At 38.4% G+C, this 14,448-nt stretch overlaps 1 protein-coding gene across 1 annotated transcript; it reads left to right on the top strand.

Moving 5' to 3' along the window:
* The first annotated feature begins 6,973 nt into the window (after positions 1 to 6,973).
* LOC126297585 (cAMP-dependent protein kinase catalytic subunit 1) lies at positions 6,974 to 11,486 on the top strand. The gene has a single exon (XM_049988555.1). The coding sequence runs from the start codon at positions 7,343 to 7,345 to the stop codon at positions 8,402 to 8,404; it is 1,062 nt and encodes a 353-aa protein (XP_049844512.1). The 5' UTR covers positions 6,974 to 7,342; the 3' UTR covers positions 8,405 to 11,486.
* Positions 11,487 to 14,448: the final 2,962 nt, after the last annotated feature.

The following is a 14,448-nucleotide window of genomic DNA, read 5'->3' as shown; positions in this document are numbered from 1 at the left end:
TACATTTTAGCTTTGTTCGTTACAATATTTAAAAAAATAGCTTGACTCTTCAACTGCATAATTTTGCCATTCAATATTCATAGGAAACTTTGTAGATTCGTCAACTTTTTGAAATTTCTGAATTATGGATGTGCCATGATGACTGCCATGAATTATACGTGATCGAAAAGGCACACAAGATTATAAAATGCACCTTTACTTGCTTTCGAATGAACCAACCATGAATAGAATGACAGCCAGTCCACTAGAAGTACTCCCTTTACGCTGAGGGGACGGAAGTCATGGGATGCTACCTAATATCGTGTCGGCCCTCTTTTTGTCCGGCGTAGCACAACAGCTTGACTTAGCATGGACTCAACAAGTCGTTGGAAATCCCCTGCATAAATATTGAACCATGCTGGATGGCGTACACGAACCGACCTCTGGATTACGTCCTGTAAATGTTCGATGGGACTCGTGTCGAGCGATCTGGGTAGCCAAATCTTTCACTCGAACTGTCCAGAACGTTCTCAAACCAGCCGCGAATAACTGTGGCTCGGTAACATGACATCGTTGTTTGAGAACATAAAGTCCATGGATGGCTGCAAATGGTCTCCAAGCAACCGAACATAACCATTTCCAGTCAATGATGTTTCAGTTGTACCAAAGGATCCAATTCATTCCATGTAAACACATCCCAGACCATTATGAAGCCACCATCAGCTTGCACAGTGCCTTGTTGATAATTTCTGTCAATGACTTCGTGGTGGCTGGGCCACATTCGAACCCTACCATCAGCTCTTACCAACTGAAATGATGACTTATCTGACCAGACCACCTTTTTTAAGTCGTCTAGGGTCTAATCGATACGGTCACGGGCCCAGGAGAGGCGCTGCAGGCCATGTCGTGCTGTTAGCAAAGGCACTCACGTCGGTTGTCTGCTGTCGTAGCCCATTAACGCCAAATATAGCCTCACTCTTCTAATGTATACGTTCGTCGTACGTCCCATATTGATTTCTCCGGCTATTTCACGCAGTGCAACTTGTCTGTTAGCACTGTCAACTCTATGCAAACGCCGCTTCTGTCGGAAGTTAAGTGAAGGCCGTCGGCCACTGTATTGTCCAGGGTGAGAGGTAGTGCCTGACATTTCGTATTCTCGGCACACTCTTTGACACTGTGAATCTCGGAATGCTGAATTCCCTAACGAATTCCGAAATGGAACGTCCTGTGAGTGTAGCTTCAGCTACCATTCCGCGTTCAACGTTTGTTAATCCCTGCCATCTGTCTATGCGCCTGTTGCTGCCCTATTGTTTTTGTCACCTAAGTGTATGCCATTCTTGAAATTATAATTTTTGTCAGGTTGCCATGGATCATTAAGATGTTTTAATTTAGGGGATCGTCAATCTCTCTCTCTCTTTTTTTTTTTTTCCTTTTCAACGTAATTTTCTACGTCGAAAATCCTGACCAGGAGACTACTATCCTTTTCAACAAAGCACTTGAAGCCAGCAAAAATACTGACTAGGTACAATTACTGGAATTTTTGATAGAGGTATTTGAGTGTGACTCGCCCTTATCTGGGATATTTCATGTCCGGTAGTATATTTTTCTATCTCCTCACTTCCATTTTCGGTTTTGATTCGTTTATGAGGTTCAAAACAACTTATGAATATCCGTCATTTTTTCACCTTCTTCACTGTGCTTCCTCACCCCACAATTGCACAAAATTCATGTACCAATGCTCACTTGCAACTCATTGTTGACTATGGAACAATTGAGAGATGACTTCATTCACTGACGACGACACTTTCGCTGCGTACGAATCAGGTGAATTTCATGGCAGTGCACTGTAGATAGGTACGGCCATGCTCAAATGTGATGCTTACTTCCAGTAGTGATTATGAAACTAATTAAATGAAATTAGTTATGCAGAAATTAGTCGATGAGCGTCGCCTACTGTTAGACCGCGTAGGATGTCAGTATTACCAATGGCGACGTCTGTTTACTTCTACCCGCAGGTATCGATCAGCGGCCACACGGTACAAATGAACACTCTTTCAGCAAATGAAAAGAAATGTAATACAAAATGTTAATTTAAATTAGCGTCTGACAGTTGATAGCCATTATTTGCATTTTGAAGGAGAAGCGCAATGGATAACAATCTTGATGGGACCGCGAACACATGTAGTAGTTTCGTTTTTCAGTCTACCGGGAGTTTCATTTTACTGTTATTATAGCTTATTAGTATTGCCCGGAGTTTTTTGACCTGTAATCATTCTTTCCTTTTTAGATACGCATTGTTTACAAGTACGACACTACCGAACATTCTGGTTACAGAAGTGTACATTTGAAGGGTTTATTTCAATAGTGGTACAAGTCCATTTTTGTTCATTTTGAGATACAGAATCCTAAAGTTAAATGAGCGCTAAAAATCTGCAGTAGAGATACAAGAAATATTCAAGCATATGGATTCTTGCTAGAGATGAACCTTTCTTTCTGTTTGTTTGGATCATTAATTTCAGAAGCATTGTTGTTGTTGTTGTTGTCTTCAGTCCTGAGACTGGTTTGATGCAGCTCTCCATGCTACTCTATCCTGTGCAAGCTGCATCGTCTCCCAGGACGTACTGCAACCTACATCCTTCTGAATCTGCTTAGTGTAGTCATCTCTTGGTCTCCCTCTACGATTTTTACCCTCCACGCTGCCCTCCAATGCTAAATTTGTGATCCCTTGATGCCTCAAAACATGTCCTACCAACCGATCCCTTCTTCTAGTCAAGTTGTGGCACAAACTTCTCTTCTCCCCAATCCTATTCATTACCTCCTCATTAGTTACGTATCTATCCATCTAATCATCAGCATTCTTCTGTAGCACCACATTTCGAAAGCTTCTATTCTCTTCTTGTCCAAACTAGTTATCGTCCATGTTTCACTTCCATACATGGCTACACTCCAAACAAATACTTTCAGAAACGACTTCCTGATACATAAATCTATATTCGATGTTAACAAATTTCTCTTCTTCAGAAACGCCTTCCTTGCCATTGCCAGTCTACATTTTATATCCTCTCTACTTCGACCATCATCAGTTATTTTGCTTCCTAAATAGCAAAACTCCTTTACTACTTTAAGTGTCTCATTTCCTAATCTAATTCCCTCAGCATCACTCGATTTAATTTGACTACATTCCATTATCCTCGTTTTGCTTTTGTTGATGTTCATCTTATATCCTCCTTTCAAGACACTGTCCATTCCGCTCAACTGCTCTTCCAAGTCCTTTGCTGTCTCTGACAGAATTACAATGCCATCAGCGAACCTCAAAGTTTTTACTTCTTCTCCATGAATTTTAATACCTACACCAAATTTTTTCTTTTGTTTCCTTTACTGCTTGCTCAATATACAGATTGAATAACATCGGTGAGAGGCTACAGCCCTGTCTCACTCTTTTCCCCACCACTGCTTCCCTTTCATGCCCCTCGACTCTGATAACTGCGTCTGGTTTCTGTACAAATTGTAAATAGCCTTTCGCTCCCTGTATTTTACCCCTGCCACCTTCAGAATTTGAAAGAGAGTATTCCAGTCAACATTGTCAAAAGCTTTCTCTAAGTCTACAAATGCTAGAAACGTAGGTTTGCCTTTTCTTAATCTTTCTTCTAAGATAAGTCGTAAGGTCAGTATTGCCTCACGTGTTCCAACATTTCTACGGAATCCAAACTGATCCTCCCCGAGGTCCGCATCTACCAGTTTTTCCATTCGTCTGTAAAGAATTCGCGTTAGTATTTTGCAGCTGTGACTTATTAAACTGATAGTTCGGTAATTTTCACATCTGTCAGCACCTGCTTTCTTTGGGATTGGAATTATTATATTCTTCTTGAAGTCTGAGGGAATTTCGCCTGTCTCATACATCTTGCTCACCAGCTGGTAGAGTTTTGTCATGACTGGCTCTTCCAAGGCCGTCAGTAGTTCTAATGGAATGTTGTCTATTCCGGGGGCCTTGTTTCGGCTCAGGTCTTTCAGTGCTCTGTCAAACTCTTCACGCAGTATCTCATCTCCCATTTCGTCTTCATCTACATCCTCTTCCATTTCCATAATATTGTCCTCAAGTACATCGCCCTTGTATAAAACTTCCATATACTCCTTCCGCCCTTCTGCCTTCCCTTCTTTGCTTAGAACTGGGTTGCCATCTGAGCTCTTGATATTCATACACGTGGTTCTCTTCTCTCCAAAGGTCTCTTTAATTTTCCTGTAGGCACTATCTATCTTATCCCTAGTGAGATAAGCTTCTACATCCTTACATTTGTCCTCTAGCCATCCCTGCTTAGTCATTTTGCACTTCCTGTCGATCTCATTTTTGAGACGTTTGTATTCCTTTTTGCCTGCTTCATTTACTGCATTTTTATATTTTCTCCTTTCATCAATTAAATTCAATATTTCTTCTTTTACCCAAGGATTTCTAGCAGCCCTCGTCTTTTTACCTACTTGATCCTCTGCTGCCTTCACTACTTCATCCCTCAGAGCTACCCATTCTTCTTCTACTGTGTTTCTTTCCCCCATTCCTGTCAATTGTTCCCTTATGCTCTCCTTGAAACTCTGTACAACCTCTGGTTCTTTCAGCTTATCCAGATCCCATGTCCTTAAATTCCCGCCTTTTGCAGTTTCTTCAGTTTTAACCTACAGGTTATAACCAATAGATTGTGGTCAGAGTCCACATCTGCCCCTGGAAATGTCCTATTATTTAAAACCTGATTCCTAAATCTCTGTCTTACCATTATATAATCTATCTGATACCTTTTAGTATCTCCAGGATTCTTCCATGTATACAACCTTCTTTTATGATTCTTGAACCAAGTGTTAGCTATGATTAAGTTATGCTCTGTGCAAAATTCTACCAGACGGCTTCCTCTTTCACTTCTTAGCCCCAATCCATACTCACCTACTATGTTTCCTTCTCTCCCTTTTCCTACTGACGAATTCCAGTCACCCATGAGTATTAAATTTTCGTCTCCCTTCACTGCCTGAATAATTTCTTTTATCTCATCATACATTTCATCAATTTCTTCATCATCTGCAGAGCTAGTTGGCATTTAAACTTGTACTACTGTAGTAGGCATGGGCTTTGTGTCTATCTTGGCCACAATAATGCGTTCACTATGTTGTTTGTAGTAGCTTACTCGCACTCCTATCTTTTTATTCATTATTGAACCTACTCCTGCATTACCCCTATTTGATGTGGTATTTATAACCCTGTATTCACCTGACCAAAAGTGGAGGTAATGTAGTTGCACCACTGTTGAAATAAGCCCTTCATATAATGTTACATCTGTCGTGATATGCCGTGTGTACGATACTTTACGTAATTTTTCAAGGATAATGTCGTTTTACTTCATTGTTTACATGTTTGTATTCAACGTCCATTTATGACATGACAATTCATTCTTTAGGTGTTGTCAACAACGGTCAAGTGCGCGTACATCTAGGCAAAACGGAACAATATTGTTCAAGAATATACACGTGCATGTTGAAAATAAATTGATGGTTCATCTGTTTTATGCCATCGTCGCGTCACTTGCTGTTGTTGAGTAGAAGGTCCATTTTGTATCAATATTGTACCAAATGTATTGAAATGTCGTTATCCGTGTGTCGACTTTTTTTAAGATTCGTCTTTGAAGTTAAAGGAAAAGCACTGAGTGCACATTCCAGTTGTTTCAGTAAATACTGAAAGTTTTTCTAACTAAAAGTACACGTTGTCTAACAAAATACTTCCCCCCATTTTCAAGAACCTCTCTGCTTGCTGTTGCTATACACTACAATAATGTGACATAGCTATACGACAGTTCTCGTACATCTTCAGAGAATGAGCTTTCTTAAAGAAGAACATTGCGATTCTGAATAAACTATCCTTTTGGTACTTCAGCTTCAACCTCCTACAGTGTTTTACCTTACTTAAGTACATTTTATAACTCAAGTTACACATTTTCACGTCATTTTATCGATATTTTCCAAGAATTTTAGTGTTACTTTTAGACGTATTTTATGTAATAAAAATCAGGATCCTGCGGTTGCAGATTCTTTTCCATATTCGGAAACTACATGAGTTCTCACAAGGGGCAATGGTCCACTCTGAACCCTCCCCCCCACCCCCCTTCTTACCTTCTGCGAGCGTTTCTTGCCTAGAAGAAAAACGTCGAAAAAGAAGTGATTTTTACGGAAAAAATGTAGCCCACGCAGCGAGAGGCATAAATTCTTATTTGGGCTTGGTAATGCTGCACAGTACAACATGTAAATCCCTGTTGTATTTTTTCTCCTTGTGAGAGCCTCATTTGCATGTGAAGTCACGCGGAGGACAACGAATAACAGCTAGACGGAGAATTTATTATATACGGTAATTTACTGAGTATTACCACACTAATTTTGTTCTAAAGTATCATTGTTGCATGGGATGTTTTAAAAGTCAACATAAAAAACGGAAGTAGTAAAAGACTTAGTTGCTGGTATCTGTTTTGTTGTAATTGGTTTCAGATTGAGGGTGCTGAGCGATTCTGCTTAGTTTCTTCTACGCTCCGTATGTAGAAGCATTCGACATAAAGCTACTACTAATACGTAGAATATATCAAACCGGTTTGTTGATCACGATGTTTAATATTTTTACAGTGTCAGTTAAAAGAAAGACACGGTACTAATCATCTTGTATCCAACTCTCACAACAACAGTTATTACTTTTTGATCTGCAGTCACTTGACATTGTCAGTTTTGCAACGGCCAAGAAGTTACACGAGTGAGGAGTAGCGACCGGAGCACGATAATTGTCCATAACTCCCTCCATATTGACGTCAAAATGGCCATGGGGCATGAATGACAACTCGTGCTTAGAATCAGTTCCGTTGGAGCATTGCATCAAAAAGAAATCGTAAGTCCCGCTTAGCTCTTGTGTAGTTCCACAGCGCGTCACAGGCGGCGCGCGGTTCTGTTTGGGTACCGCGTGCTGCCATCTACCGACATTTTCTGTCTAGCGGAATTGACCGAGCGCTGTAGTGGGAGTAGTCTGTCGTACGAGGAGTCCGTGGCGGGACAGACCATACGGCAGACGGAGTACAGAAGGTCTCGTGGACGGATGTTGTGTGTTGTGTAAGTGTTGAAATTTCGTCTTTGTAATCGTAGTGTCTCTGAGGCGATTGATGGACCGAATGAAGATGTTTAACCTACAAAATTGTTGGTGTTGACACAGTGAGTGAGCGTCAGTTGTCGACAGTGCCTGACTGTTGGGTTAAATTTGCCTAGTAAACAGCAAAGCGAGGTGTTGCATTAGTTGGGTGCGCGGAAGGTAAGATAGCAGCTATCGGAAGCCCTGGCAGATTTAAGCGTCACCATCATGGGCAATAATGCCGCAACGGCCAACAAGAAAGTTGACGCAGCCGAGAGTGTCAAGGAATTTTTGGATCAAGCCAAAGAAGATTTCGAGGAGAAGTGGAAAAAGAATCCAACGAACACTGCAAGCTTAGACGACTTCGAACGAATAAAGACACTTGGAACGGGCTCCTTCGGCAGAGTTATGATAGTTCAACATAAGCCGACGAAAGAATACTTCGCAATGAAAATCCTGGATAAGCAGAAGGTTGTCAAACTGAAGCAAGTGGAGCACACGTTGAACGAGAAGAGGATTTTACAAGCCATCAGTTTTCCATTTTTGGTGAGTCTCAAGTATCATTTTAAGGACAATTCCAACTTGTATATGGTGCTGGAGTACGTGCCGGGTGGTGAGATGTTTTCACACCTTCGTAAGGTCGGCCGCTTTAGCGAACCACATTCACGATTCTATGCAGCTCAGATTGTACTTGCATTTGAGTACCTACACTATTTGGATCTGATTTATCGTGATTTGAAGCCAGAAAACTTGCTAATTGATTCTCAGGGTTATCTGAAGGTAACTGATTTTGGATTTGCTAAGAGAGTGAAAGGCCGTACCTGGACCCTGTGTGGTACTCCAGAGTATTTAGCACCAGAAATTATTCTTAGCAAAGGCTACAATAAGGCTGTAGATTGGTGGGCTCTAGGCGTACTTGTTTATGAAATGGCAGCAGGTTACCCACCATTTTTTGCAGATCAGCCAATCCAGATTTATGAGAAAATTGTGTCTGGGAAAGTAAGGTTTCCTTCACATTTTGGCTCTGATTTAAAAGATCTGCTTAGAAATCTTCTGCAAGTTGATCTAACAAAGAGATACGGGAACCTAAAGAATGGTGTCAACGATATTAAGGGTCATAAGTGGTTTGCATCAACAGATTGGATAGCAGTGTTCCAGAAGAAGATTGAAGCACCATTTATCCCACGCTGCAAGGGACCAGGAGATACAAGTAATTTTGACGATTATGAGGAAGAAGCACTAAGAATCTCTTCCACCGAGAAGTGTGCCAAAGAGTTTGCAGAGTTTTGAATAATCCTCTGTAGTTAATGGGCCCTGTTATTGAGAACTTGGTGTCACAGGAAAAGGTACAAGTCTGTTTTCACCTCTTCATTTAGTAAGCCTGAGACATGCTCATGCGTTGTTAAATTAGCAGTGTGGGATCTGATACATACCAGTTAGCATACAGTCAGATGTATTTTAGATGCTAAAGTAATGTGTTTATATAGTACTACTCTTATCCTGTAGTAATTCGAGCCGGTTCATCTAAGAGAATGCATGTGATTGTGTTTTTTATGAAGTGTGCCCTGGGTAGTAGATCTTGTATATAATTAGGTCTTAAAATGACATGTGAAAGCAGACTTTCAGAAAGTACTCTTTTGTTTTATTTTGAGGAGTTTGCACCAGAATTCGGAATGCAGTATCGAAAATTGCCATGCTTCTGGAATTTGTGTGCAATGTACAAATATAATTTCAGAATAACAGCACCAGAAGTAATTATGCTGTGTAAAAGAGTAAGCAATGAACGTGCCCCAGTTTCAATGGCATATCTGTTAAATCAGTCAGTGTTGTACTTTCTTTGTGATAAAATTTAATTTTTGTGTGTTTCACTTCTGAATCGATTTGTAGGAATAACAATTTGTGGAATGGTTCAGAGTTGTTTTGTAGTTACTTCATGTGGACGAGGATGTGTGAAAGTTAACACTGTTGACAGTTCAGGAGCATTACATAATCTGACAGTTGGCCTGGCTTGTCAGTGATGTATAACAATTTGCAGCCCATTGTAATGTCACATCACTCCTAAAATTTCTTGTCATAAATGCAAGAGATGTTATTAGCAAGAGAAACATTAATTTTTGTTAAATATACAGATGTTAGTAGAAAACATTTGTTTGCATTAAAACAGAGGTGATGAAGGGACTGTTGGTGTCTGCACGTAACATTGAGGAAAACTGGTGCCATAACTTGAACTCCAGTGCAATAATTTGTTAATAGTATATTTATTTATTTTTAATTACTGCTGCATAGAGCTTGTGTGTTCTCCATTTCTTGTAGAAGCTAAAGTAGTGTTTAGCTGTTTGAGGAATTGTCCTTCTTCTAAATGGGGTAATGCCACAAGTACAAATATGAATTATTTATTTATAAATTTTGAGGAGGGTGGAATCATCATAAATATATTTTTAAATCTAATGTTACAAGCAATTTTGTTCCTTCTTTCTCACTTGTCATTTGTGGCATGTGAACTGAAAACGCTTCTCAGTCTGAATGGCTGTAGTCAGTAGTATGGATTTCCTGCCTTCTTTGGATGTTGCTTCAGTTTTGCAGTCACTTATAAAGTGTATAGCTTTATGTAGCAGTACTACTACTGTGGCCCCATTTTCTTCTTCTGATCATTTATTGGAAGTGTAAGGAACTGTAAAGGTTCATTTGCTAGTGTTCCAATTGAAGAACATGTTGTTACATGATGGTTAACTAGATTAGGTAACCAGCCATCTTTCCTAATTGTTTTCCATAAGGCATTGTTGTCTTTACAGATTGACTGGATTAAACAGATTTTCATAACATTAGGGTGAATCTAATAGTTTAGTTTTAGACTGTTAGTGTAACATTTTCAAAGTATTGTATGGGAGGTTTTATATAAGAAATTTATCATTTACTGATGTCAGAATACAAAAGCCTTTAAAGTTTGATGCTTTAACTTCTCATAATGTAGTGTAACAGGCACTTATTTACATATCAAGAAGTTCATTAGTATAAATGTTAGTTCACATTGAGATAAAAATGGCAGCTTGTATTTTAATTTTTATTGGAAGCAGGTTTCTGCATATGGAACAAAGCTTGACTTTTGAAGTATTGTTTTAGTGAGTATTAGTAAATTAACAAATGGACTATATAACTGGACAATTTGAGACACTTGCTTGATTTAGTCGTTATCAGTACTTCTCAATGGCTCCAGAGCAATCTGAATTGCATGTGGATTTTTAGTTCATTTTTTCCAGCTTGAATATACTGTATGGTCCTAACTATTGGATGAGAGATACAAGTGATTAATTTTTTATTTCAAAATCTCTTGGCTGCTGAAAGAAAACTGTTTTGTTGTTGCCAGGTTTCCATACTTTATTTGAAATACAAAATGAGCTATGTGGTTCATATAAAATACGAATCTCAAGATAAGGAAAAATAAATGTTATTTTGGGAAATTACAGTTATAATACATTAGTGGATCTTGCATTTTGATGTGTTGAAATGTGCGAAATCACTACTGCCCAGTATGGATTTTACGGAAGGCTGATACTGTTTAAATCCATAAAGTACGGTCTGTTGTTTTTGTCCACACAGTGTTTTAGATCAGATGGAAAGGGGATGTTTGCTAATAAAGATCCTCTTAGTGTTCATACTGATCTAACACTGTTCTGTAATGTGTGGGTCTACGGGAAGAAGTAGAATGGCTGATACGTTGACAGTGAAATTATAGTGGCCCCACTACATTACTGTCAAAATTTGTTGCAGATTCATAATTTCATTTTTATGTTTCATTGATGTATTATTTTTGTTTCGTAGCTCTAATGACAAAAATGTGTGAACTGTTAATGCGGGTAGCAGTCTGACTGCAGATTAATGGAAATTTGATGACTCTTCATATTTGCAAGGACTGTCATTGTTGTTATGAATATTAGGTGGTTTTTCTTCCCCTGCCACTGTTCCATGTATAAAGAGTTAATGAGGCATAAATGCTTCTCATAAATGCTGTAATTGTTAAATTTTCAGAATATTCATTTCACTGCCAGTGCATTACGAAAGCAATTTATTGCTATTGTTGTTGGAAGGGGAGCATAAAATTGTTAAAAAAATTCAAAACTTTGAATGGTTGTTGCAGTATTAAGATGATTTGTGACCTCCATTTAAACACCATTAATGATTATATTCATAGGCTCATGTTTCATACAGAGTCTGCACATGACACCAGAATATGATGTTGTATTTGTACAAATGTTTTATAGCATTAAATTAAAAACACCTCAGAATACCTTATTTTATGAAATGCCTTTTGTAGAATAATGTTCTGATCCTTAACAGTTTTTAAAATAAAAAAATTGTCAGATGCTTTTGTCCATGTAAGTGTTTTTGCTGTGTGTTGTGATATTTTGTCATTTGCCTCATAATAATGTTATGTTCATTAATTTTTGTTGAAGACTTGTTATAGTTGATACTAAAAGATTCAGTAATAATGATACACATAACAAAAACTGTTTCTTGTCAAATGCCTTCCTAAATTCCTGTGTCTTGTGAAGGTGTTGAATGAATATGAACATTCACATTTCATGAATTAAGTACCATGATATAATGCCTGACAGAATCATGTAAATAATGCAATAATGAAGGAAATATATCACAAATAGCTTCAAATCTTTATATTTGAAGGGAAATCCTACAGGTCAACTGCTTACTTTATCAGAATCATAAACAGTGCAAACCTGTTTGCTTTGATGTTTGTGAAGAGTGGAATACTATGAAGCAATACACTGTAAACTGATACTTATCAAATACTAGCTACTTTCAGTGTTTTACTCTGTGGTAATTGTTTAATCAAGTACCTTCATTAAACTGACTTTCTATATGTAGTTACAATGATTTAAAAGTTTATTCTGTTTGACAGAAGGTAATGGCAGGTTTGGACATGGTGGTGAGAACTAGTTGGTTTCCTTTAAAATCAGGTAGAGGATGATTCAATCCTAATCTTGCCATACTGATCCAGTTTTAATGTGGCTCCCAGTGATCATCCAGTCAAATTAACCTGTCCTGTCAACCATATGGTGGCAGAGCAATTTTGATTGACTCCAGGCAATAGCTTTGTGGCCTTGTTGAAAGAGGTATCCAGGAAATGTGTAAGCTGGCCACAGAATGGCAAGACTAATAAAAAAAAGTGCTTTGATGGCTCTCTCTCTCTCTCTCTCCTCTCTCTCTCTCTCTCTCTCTCCCCTCTCTCTCTCTCTCCTCTCCCCCCTCTTCCCTTCACCCCCCCCCCCCCCCCACCCACTTCCCCATTATGTATAACCCTCAACCCATTCCTTACCATTGCTTATCAGCAGATTCACCTATCATCATCAAACAATAATATTCTTATTTCCATTGTGACTGAGTCTAAGATGTTGGGGTCACATTTCTTATATTATTTAGAATTGTGGTCTGCAGCAGAATATGGTAAACATTGTTTGATTGGAGTTAGTTTTTTTTTGGTTCATTTAAATCAGTAATTTCAGCCATCAAAATGATTACTAAATGTCTGCCCTCAAAGTGCATAAAACAATGAAATAACGCGTTGAAAGGTCTGGTTGTGAATGAAGTTATTTAGGAATAAGGGAGAAGACTCACCAAAGGCAAAAGTGCTGCTCATTTGATATGTACACAAACAAAAGTTAGAGCTTTACTATCTTTTGGAATGCACTTCCTTCTTAAAGCTTGTAGGGAAAACTTGCACAAAACACTCACTCATTGACATGCACTCAGCTGTCTTCCTACAGTGTGCTCAGTCAACTGAGCACTATGTAGGGAGGTGTGTGTGTGTGTGTGTGTGTGTGTGTGTGTGTGTGTGTGTGTGTGTGTGTGTTTATGTATGATTTCTCTAAAAGCTTGGAAAAGGAACTGCATTCTGGGAACTAGCAAAGTTAGGTATCTTCTGTTTGTGTACATACTGACTATGCTGCACATCTGGCTTTCGATGAGTCTTCCCTTACTCCTAAATAAAATCAGTGAAAGGGTGTTACAGGTTGCTGATGTCCACCTTAATCTCTGCAGCAAGTCTAAAAATACTTGTAAAGTATTCTTTGTGGATATCCAAACATATTTTTGCAATGCTTGTACTCAGCTGTTATTGACACTCCAATGAAGCCATGAGAGCTAATTTAGATAACTTTGGAACAGCAACATTACCTAGGAGAAATATTCTTAAAATTATCATAAACAGTGTCCAGAAGAAAGAAATTGTTTGCTGGTCTTACAATGGCCAAGGTATTTGATGTATTCAAAGTACTTTCCTTAAATTTCCTGTTCAGTGTGTATCTGCAATACACAGCTTACTTTAATTAATGGGCTGCTGACAGCAGTTTGGTCATCTTTGAGGAGAGCATTTTGATTCTGATTCCTGAGGAAAAGCAGTTGCTTTGCTCATTACTTAATGCCCAAAGAACTATGTTTTAACACTGCATGCTAGGCTGCTAACAAGTTCCTGAACTGGATTAGGAAATATTAGTGTACCATGACTTGTTCCATACTATTAGATGTAGTTGAAAAGCAATTGGTATCACATGAATCAGTTGTCTTTTTAAAAAAATGTCATTTCTGCTGTATTTGGAGGTCGCAGTACTTTACTGTTGAGCGTGAACTCCTGACAGTGGTTTGGATCATTTTTGTTTGGCCTAAAACCAAGCTGTTATAGTAGAAATGACATACAGTATTTTATTACTATTAAATACAGGGTACCTAAACGTTTGCTTTAAAGTACTGCAAATGACTGCTTCAGAGCTGAAAGCTGTTGCTGTATAACATAGTTATTTTGACAGAATATTAGTATCATTTATGAGTTTGTATAGTAATGAAAAATTATTTAATCTTGCTGCATATTAACATTTCCAACCAAAGATGTTCAGGCACTATTCTCTCACTGGAGAAGTGAGGTTCAAATCTTAATTTGGCCATCCTAATTCAGGTTTTACAGACAAAGTGGAATTAAACTGGGTTGTTTTCTTCTTTGCAGAATTTCCAAATTTGTAGCCTGATCATTTGCTTTCATAGATTTGGTCCACCTCTGCTGTCCTTGCTAGCAAGATCTTAAAAACCTTACATTCCTTCACTTTTTCTGCCCAAGTTTGTTCCAGAAGTGAGGTTATGCCAAGAAGATATAAAAACAAATTTATTGCATTTTTGAGGCTTTTAGCTTGTATACAAGCAGTTATAATTTTTCAGAATTCTGTAAAGACTAAATTAGTACATATTTTAGGATGTGTGCACTACCTGCCAAAACTATTTGATGTTACCATGAATATAGAGGGCATAAAATGTCATATCCTGGTAAATTT

Source organism: Schistocerca gregaria, chromosome X, assembly GCF_023897955.1.
Source record: "Schistocerca gregaria isolate iqSchGreg1 chromosome X, iqSchGreg1.2, whole genome shotgun sequence".
Classification (NCBI taxonomy): Eukaryota; Metazoa; Arthropoda; class Insecta; order Orthoptera; family Acrididae; genus Schistocerca; species Schistocerca gregaria.
This window is presented reverse-complemented; position numbering and strand designations above follow the sequence as displayed.

Excerpts from the sequence above, each read along its gene's own strand:
- LOC126297585 (XM_049988555.1), top strand. The coding sequence starts at position 7,343 with ATGGGCAATAATGCCGCAACGGCCAACAAGAAAGTTGACGCAGCCGAG.